The sequence below is a fragment of the Schistocerca gregaria genome, chromosome 9 (genome assembly GCF_023897955.1).
Source record: "Schistocerca gregaria isolate iqSchGreg1 chromosome 9, iqSchGreg1.2, whole genome shotgun sequence".
In the NCBI taxonomy this organism is placed as follows: domain Eukaryota; kingdom Metazoa; phylum Arthropoda; class Insecta; order Orthoptera; family Acrididae; genus Schistocerca; species Schistocerca gregaria.
The window spans coordinates 186,576,679-186,589,437 of NC_064928.1; the positions used below are offsets into that span (position 1 = coordinate 186,576,679).

General features: G+C 43.3%; 1 protein-coding gene across 1 annotated transcript in view; it reads left to right on the forward strand.

Annotated features, from left to right (window-relative positions):
* Nucleotides 1-1,414: 1,414 nt before the first annotated feature.
* Nucleotides 1,415-12,759, forward strand: part of LOC126291493 (odorant receptor 49b-like) — a 70,113-nt gene continuing 58,768 nt past the window's right edge. The window contains exons 1-3 of the mRNA XM_049985001.1: nt 1,415-2,253; nt 7,944-8,085; nt 10,949-11,050. Coding sequence (XP_049840958.1) covers nt 1,415-2,253; nt 7,944-8,085; nt 10,949-11,050 — 1,083 coding nt within the window. The remainder of the gene's footprint in view (nt 2,254-7,943; nt 8,086-10,948; nt 11,051-12,759) is intronic.

Below are 12,759 nucleotides of genomic sequence, written 5' to 3' on the forward strand. Positions count from 1 at the left end.
GTCCAAATGTGTCCTCATGAACCACGTCTGTGAAGGAATCCGAGGTTGGAGCACTGCGTAATAACCGCCTTTCGTTTGCTGGGAAACGCTTCACATATCTTGCCATTGTTGGTTTGACTGACCCTTGATTGACCTCAAGTTGGTAGCCTGTGTTGGGTACCTCTAGATCCAGGACCGTGCCTAAAGATGTCGCTTGCTTGGCTGATGCATCAGCTTCCTCATTATATAGGATACTTGCGGTGGAAGGCACCCACAGAAAATGGATTGTCCGGCCCCATCCTTGTGCTGCGAATATATTCCGAAACTGGATACAAAAAATAGCGATTACATATTTTGCTTCATCCCCGGTGTTGAATATTTTGAAGGACGGTTTGAGGATCAGAGATGGTAATATCTTTGGGAAGGAATGGAAGAGACAAACTTGAGCTTCCAGAAGTGCCACCGTCTCCGCCGAAATTGTAGAAGGGCCTGGCGGCAGATTGAACTTAAACGACGGAGAAAATACGGGAAAAATGCAATCTCTCTACAGAACAGTCTGGACATTGAAAAAAACTGCTCGAGTGTATATGGAACGTAACTATTTAAAGAAATGTTTGGCTGCAGGATTTAAAGTGTGAAAGCCTTATTGTGTTATGGAGAAAGACTCCTGAGAGCGGGACGTAAAGTTCTCGTAACGCTTCGTGGAGCGAATATGTAATATTGGTAATTATATTTATTTGCTTTATTGAACCGTAAACAATAAATTTTGTACGGATCTTGTGTACAGTACATGCCATTTGATTTGTATCAGTCACCAGACGGACGTAAAATCAATATTAAACTTCACTGATTTTTGTTTTTCCGCTGAGAAAAGTAAGAGGCTCCCGGGCCGTCTTTAATGTCACGCCATCTAAACGACTGCTCTTTCTGCGCCAGGTCAGAGAGAAAAACAATAAAATATTTACGGCGATAGAAAGGAAGAATGCTCTTTGGTGTCAACGACAGATACTTTACCATTAGGGAGATTCTGAAATTTTCATTCCACTGTTACACACCTGAAATGTTTTCTGCACCTTCGATTGCCACGATGGCGTGTAGATTCTAAAGAAGAATAGAGAACGCGTAGAATAAGAGAGTGACGGTACTGCATCGCTGCGTTTAAAACTCCTTCCAACAGTATTTACTTTGCTGCTCTCGAATTAATCAGGTAGACGCCCCCTCGCAGTACTTGAAACAACAGATCAAAGCTCAAAGTTTAATTCCGCGCAAGTTTCGTAAGAGCTACCAGAGAATCACAAGCAGAATTCGATACTTTACCGCCATCGACGAGTTTACATCGAATAAGAACCGGTTGTAAAGCCTGGACTGTGGAAAAGGTCAGGTGCGGAAGTCACCTTTGGTGAGGCTACATTGGGGGGGAAACCTTTGTTTCGGAATGAAGAAAGATGAAGGATGTGGTGGTGAAGTGGAGGAACTGAAGATGTGGACACAATCTCATCACCTGTCGTGGCGAGAGAGTGGTCAGTCCCCTCTCAAGCTGAACATTCACATCCTGAGCTTCTTCGGACAGTGGACCTTGAGTAGGTCCTGGCCGTACCGAGCCTACACCGTTCTCAGCTTGGTGTCCATAGCGGTCTCGTTGACCATGAGCGTCGTGGGCACGTGCCTCCTGGAGGGCTTGGAAGAAGTCACCTCCGCCCTGACGGCATTCCTACCGATGGTCACCGGCTTGGCGAAGGCGCTGCTCCTCCTGTGCTACCAGCCAGACTTCAACCGGCTCGTTCGTCGCCTCGACGCTTTGATCCTGGAACAGGGAGGGTCCTGGGCTCAGATGAAGTCCGTACGTGCCTTCGAGGAGGCCCACAGGAAGACACTGGTGATGACAGTGCTGGTGAACCTCTACTTTGTGGTGGTGAGCGTCTACTGGCCGATGGTGCCGCTACTGGAGGACTCTGAGACCAGGAGACTGCCCTTCGTCCAGCTTCCTTGGATGAAGGCTGCGGACGCCTTTCACTACTGGTTTGTGTTCTTCCTGCAGACCTACACGACGGAAGCCGCTGGCCTCATCACGGTAAACGTCGAGCTGTACTTCTTAGGGGTGATGAGCCACATCTCTGCCCAGTTTGAGATACTAAGCTCTCGCCTGACCAGACTGCCTCGCAGCAGCGACTACAGGGAGGCTTCTTTCGATGGGCGAGAACCAGTTGTCAAAAGGTCTCCAGACATACATGAGGAGTTGTGCAGCTGCATCAAGACACATCAGAAGTTACTGAGGTACATACATCCGCCATCCTGTTCAATCTATACTATCTGATCAAAAGTACCCACACACCTACCTATATGGGGTGTGCCCACCTTTTACTTTATGATGGCTGCTAGGACACATTGCTCGCGTATCATGTCATTTCTGGAAACCCAGAATCTACTCTGTAGGAATCAACATGAATTCCGGAAAAAGCGACCGTGTGAGACCCAAACCGCTTTATTTGTCCATGAGACCCAGAAAATGTTAGATACAGGCTCCCAGGTAGATGCCATTTTCCTTGACTTCCGGAAGGCGTTCGATACAGTTCCGCACTGTCGCGTGATAAACAACATAAGAGCCTACGGAATATCAGACCAGTTGTGTGGCTGAATTGAAGAGTTTTTAGCAAACAGAACATAGCATGTTGTTCTCAATGGAGAGACATCTACAGACGTTAAAGTAACCTCTGGCGTGCCACAGGGAGTGGTATGGGACCATTGATTTTCACAATATATATAAATGACCTAGTACATAGTGTCGGAAGTTCAATGCGGCTTTTCGCGGATGATGCTGTAGTATACAGAGAAGTTGCAGCATTAGAAAATTGCAGCGAAATGCAGGAAGATCTGTAGCGGATAGACCCTTGGTGCAGGGAGTGCCAACTGATCCTCAACACAGAAAGAGGAATCCTTTATTGTATGATTATATGATAGCGGAACAAACACCGGTAGCAGTTACTTCTGTAAAATATCTGGGAGTATGCGTACAGAACGATTTGAAGTGGAATGATCATATAAAATTAATTGTTGGTAAGGCGGGTTCCAGGTTTAGATTCATTGGGACAGTCCTTAGAAAATGTAGTCCATCAACAAAGGGGGTGGCTTACAAAACACTCATTCGACCTATACTTGAATATTGCTCATCAGTGTGGGATCCGTACCAGGTCGGGTTGGCAGACGAGGTAGAGAAGATCCAAAGAAGAGTGGCGCGTTTCGGCACAGGGTTATATGGTAAGCGTGATACCGTTACGGAGATCTTTAGCAAACTCAACTGGCAGACTCTGCAAGAGAGGAGCTCTGCATCGCGGTGTAGCTTCCTGTCCAGGTTTCCAGAGGGTGCGTTTCTGGATAAGGTATCGAACATATTACTTTTCCCTACTTATACCTCCCGAGGAGATCACGACCGAGCGCGCACCGAGACATTCCAGCGGTCGTTCTTCCCGCGAACCAAACGCTGCTGGAACTGGAAGGGGAGATAATGACAGTGGCACGTAAAGTGCCCTCCGCCACACACCAATGGGTGGCTTGCGGAGTAGAAATGTAGATGTAGATGTAGAATTGTGTGTCAGAATGTATGTGGAGGATGACAGCCCATTCTTCCTAGGGAGCCAAAATCAGAGAAAGTGATGGTACCAGATGCTGGGGTCTGCAGCGAAGTAGACTTTCTAACTCATCCCAAACGTGTTCCATTCGGTTCAGGCCAATCCATGGCAGGAATGTTGTTGTCCCCAGATCATTTCCTTATAGATGCTGCTTTACCAAAGGCGCATTGTCATGCTGATACAATCAGTTATCGTCTCCAAAATGTTCCTCTACTTTATGCAGTACAAAATGCTGTAAGTGGGTTAAAATTTTTCTGCATCTAACATTTATGTAAGTACGATGGGACGACCATACCCTAATCGTGAAAATAACCCCATAGGATTACACCACCCCATCTGTACTCCACTGTTGGCACACTGCCACTGTACCCCATTTCTATTAGCTGGCTGCACACCGTCATAGTACTAGCTGGATTGCTGATGACGCTTTGCTATTCATGACTGGTCCCTTGCACTTCTTTCACGCAGTTTTTTACAACAACCCCCCCCCCCTCCCCAGACTGCCTGGCCAGCCACAAGTTCTAACGCGCTGTTTCCCAAAGGGGAAGGCGTGCCAGTCCCCGGCACCAATCCGCCCGGTGGATTAGAGTCGAGGTCCGATGAGCCAGCCAGCCTGTGGATGGTTTTTAGGCGGTTTTCCATCGACCTCGGCGAATGCGGGCTGGTTCCCCTCATTCCGCCTCGGTTTCACTGTGTCGGCGATTGCTGTGCAAACACTGTTTCCACGTATGCATTTACCATAATTACTCTACCACACGAACAATTGGGTTTACACTCATCTGGTATGAGACGTTCCCAGAGAGGGTCCACTGGGGGCAGAACCGCACAATAACCCTGGGTTCGGTGTGGGGCGGCGGTGGGTTGGGTGGACTGCTGTAGCCTATTGTGGGGTTTTGAACCACTGAGGACTATGGCAGGACGAAGCCTCTCTGTCATTTCTAGTTCCCCAGTTTAATACACAATTCACACGCCCCCCAATGCTCGACGGTCCCTGTTCATCAGTGGATGAGTTCAGCCTGTATTTGGATTATCTGTCGCTGTTCGTCTGCGTTCCACAGTCAAAATCATATCACCAACATCTTGACATGGGCAGCTTTAGAAAGGTTGAAATATCCATGATGAGTTAGTTACTTGTGCGGCGTCCACGTTTGAAGTGAGTGAGGTCAATGACAAACCCGTCCTGATACTATTATTTCTTTGTTGACAACACAACACTCCTAGTGTTCTTTTATACCAACTGGTCCCACCTCTTGTGACAGCTAATGATCAACTGCATATTACACAGTGGTGTCCTGATATTTTTGGTCAGATAGTGTTAGACTAGTATGAGTGCTTGCTAATACCCAGAGGAAAAGTTGTGCCGGGATTTTCGCAAGGATTTCTGAGTATTTCTATATATGACCACCTGGAGTAGCAACAGCAAGGGACAGACCAGAAAAATGTACCAGGTGCAATAAAAAGGTACCGACTAATTTTGCAAGGCTGTAGGTGAGGAACAAATTAAGGATAGCAACCAATGTTCGGAAGCATTATCCAATAATGGCATACAACACAGAAGCTGTAGAGGTCAACACTCGTCTCTTGGCTAGACCTTTCCAGTTTTCTAGAGACACGATCTCTTTTTATATCTCTGGCAATTTCCTATGCGACTTCAGGGCGAATCCTGAGTACAGTGCCAACTGCATGCAGTGGTGTGTGGTACAGAACATTATAAACGATTCATAGGCGAACACTCATTGCCCCAGTAGCTTGACAGGCACAAACGAGAGCAGTCAATTCTTGAGTTGATGTCAGAGTGGGAACACATGGTTCTGTAAACCACAGAACGGTTCCTTTTAAAAGGCACAACCGACGTAGTTCCTAGTCCTTCCCCAGTCAGACCTCGAGCTCCGTCTGGAATGACCTCATCGTTGAGCCATAACCTTTGTCCGTCTTCATTCTTGCCTCTCAAATTCCATTTGACAGTTTGCTCGGTCCAGATGCCACCCGTTCACCCGGTTATATGTCGTGTCCTGATCACATCTACATGTCGTATTTCCGTTACTTCTGTGAATACATCTCCCACTCCAATGTGTTCCCAGGTAGTAAATCCAGGTGCTTTCCTGGCTCTTCCAATAATTTACAAAGTACATCTATCAGTTACTTGCACAAAAACCCTCGGTTTTTGAAAAGTTTTCGTGTTAAAAAACCATATATCAGTACCAAAAATCAAAAATGGTAACACACTGAGGTGACAAAAGTCATGGAACATATCCTAATATCGTGTCGGAACTTCTTTAGCCCAGCGTGGCGAAGCAACTCGAAATGGCATGGACACATGAAGTGCCCTGCAGAAATGTTGAGCCATGCTGCCTCCGTAGCCATCCATAAATGCGAAAGTGTTTGTGGACGCAGGAGTCTGTGCACGAGCCTATGGGACACGACGTATAACTGGGTGAATAGGTGGCAGTTATTCCACCGTCGAGGGTCGGCGCAACTTGCTCCACAGAGTCCACCCACCGTTCTGGAGTCTGAAGATGGTTCTTAAATGGAATCAAAACCGGTGGAGAAGCGTTTGAAGGCCACTTTAGTATATTTCTCGTGAATAGCCCGAAAACCGTGGCTTCCAGCAAAAACGTAACCCGGTACAAAATTTAACTATACTAAATTTCCTACAAAAAGGATGTTGTTCATTTTTACTGCAGGACTAACAGTCTGCGCTTGGTGAGAGAGAAAACATGAAAATCTCGCTCGCGGTTTTTAGGAGCCTGTTACAACATTGCAGGCTGCCTAAAACGACATCGGTTGGGGCAGCTGAATCACGCCCTACATGTGCGGGGATTCTCATTGGCAAACATGTAGTACCGCTAGCCTCCCACAGCTAATAGGTCTCATTAGCTGCAGTGTCCATGTCAGCTTTGAGTCATTCCAAGTTGACAAGGCAGTGGCCAAACTGCAATTAGCAGCTAGTCAGTACGCATACAGTTCACTTTAGCCAGGAGTGGTGTACGCTTTGCACCACCACTGATTCTCTTTTAATTGCAGCGCAGCTACATAGTGCCTACTGCGTCCAACGGTCATCCTTTGAGTTAGATGTCGTCAAATCAGCGGAATATAGCTGTACTGGCCATTGCGTATTTCGATTACCAAACAGTTAGCAGATGTATCAACGAAAATGTTCTAAGGCCGCAAACTGTGCAATAGCACGAATATGAACTACACATCAGAGGCTGCAGGTGAGACAAAATCATCCAATAAAACGTGGTAAGTTCCCACGAAATGTCAGCTCAATCCTTAACCAGAATAATTCGGATGTTATAGCAACATTTACTAAGTTTAACTCGAGAAATTTTCCTTCTATATGAATTAGTAATAAAGTAAGGTTAAATATCTGGTGGATCCTCGCTCTTGAAAGCTTGAACTACATTATTTAAGCATTTGCTACCATTTATTATGTATTTTATCTTATATGCTTGACACTTGCTTTTAAGTTCTTAGGAACTGTAAGACATCATTTTAATCTGTGGATATCCTCATATATATATATATATATATATATATATATATATATATATATATATATATATATATATATATATATATATATATATATATATAACACGAAATGTGGTGCTACAGAAGAATGCTGAAGATTAGATGGGTAGATGACATAACTAATGAGGAAGTATTGAACATAATTTGGGAGAAGAGGAGTTTGTGGTACAACTTGACTAGAAGAAGGCATCAGTTGTTAAGACATGTTCTGAGGCATCAAGGGTTCACCAATTTAGTACTAGAGGGCAGCGTGCTGGGTAAAAATCGTACAGGGAGACCAAGAGATGAATAGACTAAGCAGATTCAGAAGGATGTAGGTTGCAGTAGGTAATGGGAGATGAAGAAGCTTGCACAGGATAGAGTAGCATGGAGAGCTGCATCAAACCAGTCTCAGGACTGAAGACCACAACAATAGCAACACGATAACTCTGGTCTTTACAGACCAGTTGTCAATAACAAGACACTTCGATTTATAGTACGTTAACTATCAGCTGTATACTAAAAATAAGCGGTGCTCTGTCTGAAGAATATACAAATAACAGTATTAAACATCTTATCCATTATTACTGGAATCTCTGTATATGGGCCTCACACTGCGGAAAAGCACATCAGCTGTACATACCGACTTGGAAATATCGCTATTTCAGGTGATAAACTACATGTAGGAGTAGATACAAATGATAACTAAGCGTCAAAGATAGATGTATCGATGTTTAGATGTACATATAATACAGCATTTTCAGAGTGTCGGTTTGTCCTGCTAGCCACTGTAGTTTGTGAATGTACTTAAATTTATCATTGTAGGGGACAGTTATGGTGTCGCAGTACAGAGAGCTCTGCTTTCAGGTTCATCGAGACGCTGGATGACCTGATGAGTCCATTCGCCATGGCACAGTTTGCAGTTGGCACACTGTCTGTATGTGTGGTGCTCTTCCAGGTCATGCATGTAAGTAGGTCACTCTCTCTCACGTATTTCACCCTTTCTACAAATTCACTTGCATTATTAAATCAGTAATAATTGTTCTTACATTTCTAACTTGGTAAACAAACAGAAGAATTTTTGGTTATCACTCCATTTTAATATGCTTGGATAGAACATAAGTTTTATTTCATCATGCTACAAACATTACTTAAAATAATCATTTCTTCTAAAATAAGTTTGTATAACCTTCACATTTTAGCTGAATTATTGTTTTATTAAATTGAATTATTTCTATTGAATTAACTCTCAGAGTTTTTAAATATCTTGTAAATAAAAAATTATAAATTTTGTTAGTAATAAGTAGATAGTGATACATCTTTTAATATTGAATAATAAACCAATATTTTGTCATTTCTATATTAGTAATCGTTTATTTTTTATCATTAGTACCATTGGTCAAAATTTCTGTTAACTATGGTCCAAGTCTTAAAAAATTACGACATGCAATACTTAATATACCACTGACTGGCCTCTGTTTCTTTCTGATGGCATTACATAAGTTAAATGACTCAAATCGTTATTTGCACACTTTATGTCGAATAATAAAAGCATATTATGTAAATAAATACATATCTGGTCACATACAAAGAGTGCACCACTTATTCAGATCATTTATGCTAAACAAGCTTGCATGTTTTCTTACATTTATTTACTTTTACGATGTGTACTTTACTATTGATTGCATATGTTAATACAATCTACAATAATTGTAAAAATAAGTTCATTCTTAATTACAAGTTGATTATTTATAGGCAAAGTTTGCCGCTTATATCAGCTGAAGTATGGGTATGTGTGTGTTTACTGAGAATAATACAACCTTGAAAACTCTTCATTTGCATATTAATTTAAGTGAATTACTGCAGTTTGAACGTCTACCAAAGGCATCATACACATTGTATTACGATTCGATGGTGCTTGCATACTGAAATGTTTGACACAATGAATAAAGAAATCATATTCTTTTATTTATATTCTGGAGTATTACTTGAAGGTGCTTGAGAAATATTATGTTTGCATAAATACGTTAAAAAAATTGGTGCAACATAAACAAACACATTTGTTTTGGAAGGGGGGATGATTATGTGTCACTCTTATGTGTATTCTTGATTTATATGAGTGTCTATCTAAAGATCGTACACAATTGAAAAAGATAGAATCTTTTCTGGACAGAATGTCGAAGGATTTACAGAAAAAAGCGACTTTTAGCCATTGTTATATAACAACATACAAAGCTGATTCAAATGAAAACGATAAAACTGCTATAACATTTTTAATTGTAACAATGAACAAAAAACTCGCATTCATCTTTTGACATAGGCTCCATGACGGTGAATGCAAGTATTTTATCGCTTCGGAAATGCATAGATACCATAATGAAAGAATTCTTTTGGTCATGTGTGGAGTCATTTGTGCACTGCAGTTTTTATCTCTCCGTCACTTCAGAAATGCCTGACTCCCATTGCTTCTTTGAGTGGAAGAGGATGCACCAGACATTCAAATTTAATTAAGGAGGATGTACCAGACATTCAAATTCAGTTTCCTGAATAGTCTCAATTGTCTTATGGGTTGTATGCAGTCCAGTGTTGTCATGCTGTAGCAGTACTCCAGAAGTCAGTAGTCCTCGTCTTTTGCTCCTGATTGCCAGTGTGAAGTTGATTTTTCAGCGTTTCTGAATGACAAGTACTGATTACCGTCACTCCCTTGTCCACGAACTGCTCCAAAATTACTCCATTTGCGTCCCAAACGAGAATGAAGATGACTTTTCGAGCAGACAGTTGAGTGGGGAATATTTTTTTCCGGCAATGAGCTCTAGCGCCACACCCTACTAGACCTTTTCGCTTCTGGTTGGTGATAGTGGATCCCAGTCTCATAACCTGCAATAATTTTTCCCAGAAATGTATCACTTTCGATGTGGAAATGACGCCAAATTTCTTCCCGTACATTGACGTGACGGTCTTTCAGTTCAGCAATGAATTGATGTGGCATCTATCATGCAGACACCTTATTGAAGTGCAGTACATTGTGGGTAACATTCTGCATTGAACCATCACTGATCTTCAGACTTGTGGCGGTTTCGTACAGAGGTAGACGTCTGTTCACCTTTACAAGCTCCTCCACTAACGCAATGTTCTCGTCCGTCACTATGAGTTGAGCCTCACCTGGTCTTGCGGCATCCTCCACAGAAGTTACACCACTTTCAAATTACCTATGTCACTCGTATACTTGCTGAAACGACAAAGACAAATCACCATAATTCTCTATCATTCTGCGATGAACGTCTATTAGTTCAGCAATTTCACTAGACAAAAAACACATCACAGACTGCTGCTCAATCGCAATGCATGATGACAGCAGGGCAGAATCTTGTTGTACACACTGCTGCCTTCTCCTGCATTGCTTCATCACTCTGCCACCTGTCGGTCACTCTCTGAACCTCGAGAGACACTACTACCACACACCAGCTCCATTACACGACTTTTCGGAAAAGTATGGAACTTTTAAGGTTTTCATTTGAATCACCCTCATACAAGACATGTAACTGTAACAATTGGGGAATTGCAAAGGTAACAAAATTGAAAATTATAATCCTTGCCAAGAAAACACTTATGAGGGGATATAGTTAGCTCAAAATGAATCACATATTTTTCAGTGATGTAGGGGTTCTGATAAGTGAACCCTATTGGTGCACACACACACACACACACACACACACACACACACACACACACACACACACACACAAGTGTGAGAATTACCTTCCAATATAGTAATGTAGTGAGAGCTACGCTACAGCAGTGTTTCCTTACTGTTCCTTTGTTGCACACAGAGCCAGCTGGTCAGCTCGAAGCTGAAGTGCGCGGGCTGGCTGCCTGGCCTGGGACTGGAGCTGTTCATCTACTGCTGGGGAGGCCACCAGGTAGCCGAGCAGGTAGGCGCTTCATCACAATCCACAGACACTTTGTGATGCTACGCTCTCCAGGGCAGGAAAGTGCTATCGCCACATCAGAATGAGATTCATTAGAGATTAACAATGCATTGGGATTAGCGTCATTTTTCCTGTCGAAGCAATTTTCAGTATAATTTAATTCGTGATTTTATGTGCATTTAGAGGGTGGATTAAGAGATTCGATGAGACGCCAATTTAGAGATACTGTCTGTAATTTTTGCGGTCATAATTACACGTAATTCACAAATTAGTCATTTTCATCTATATGCTGTTTATCGTTGTATGGAATCAAATGGTATTAACTTTGAACCCTCCTTCGAAGTGGTGGTGGTGATATGTATAGTGCGCTCAACAGCGAGGTCATCAGCGCCTGTACTCGAGTAAAAGAGTACACGTGTGGTTCTTAGAAGGATGCAATAAAACAGGAATTAAAAAATGGAATCCGCAGTCGTCCTGTGACTCTCTTACTCAGACTGTCACACAAAACAGCGAAAGACGCATGCCTCAGGGCAGTGTGAGAGTAAAATACATAGACTACAAACACATTACATCTAAAACAGTGAAGCACGGAACAGTGTCTACATGATCAATTGGAAAAGAAAAGATGAAGCAACCACCCTAGAAACACATTAAAGCCTCCTACCTAAGATACTTTTGAGAAGACATATACAGAATCTTTAATGACGAAACCCATTCGATTCATCATCATCCAAAATGCAGGACAGGTCAACTGGTAAGTGGTTCAAATGGCTCTAAGCACTATGGGATTTAACATCTGAGGCCATCAGTCCCCTAGACTTACAACTTATGAAACTTAACTAATCTAAGGACATCACACAAATCCATGCCCGAGGCAGGATTCGAACCTGCGACCGTTGCAGCGGCGCGGTTCCGGACTGAAGCACCTAGAACCGCTCGGCCACAACGGCCGGCCTGGTAAGTGGGTTGCGCTCCTCGTGGCTTGGTATATAATGCATTAAGTTAAAATGTGGCTTACAGAAACCTGTACACCATGCACTGCATACTGTTGGGTCTTCCTGCCGAAGGAGCAGTCCATCCGCCAGAGGACAGTGTCCTATCTGTAGGCGCGTTGAAAGTACTTCCTTCCGCCCCAGTGGGAACACCACCTCGGTTTCACGAGCCTCAGCTTGTTGTTGTCCAGCTCTAACCACTCCCCCGCCCACATTCACATGACATTGTGTCTCAGTAGTAATGTATCTGCGTGGACAGGGGCAGCACATTCAGCATTTGTGATTTCCAGCCAGGCGTTCTTAGCTGATGCATTCGCTGCTTCATTGCCCTGAATGCAAACGTGCCCTGGTACCCGACGGAATGACACATACTTTCCCTGACTAATTCGAAAAGACCGTCATGGATCTGCTGGAGACACTTTTCTGTTGGCTACATGTGATCAATAGTCTGAAGGGCGCTTGGGGAGACGGCGCAGATGAGGAGTTTGGTAACGGTGCTCTCTCCCCTTCGTGCATGAACACACCAGAGACGTGGTTCTGGCCATTAGAAACAGCCACAGCCTGGGAACCTGACACAGCCAACCAGTCTGTCCAAAACTATAAAAATTACCAAAGTTAAGTTGATTACGAAGAACCGGCCGTTTTCTTCAAAACTTGACATTTAAATATAACCTCCCGTCCCTACCATCACCGTAACTACAGCTCTGTCTTACTGGGACA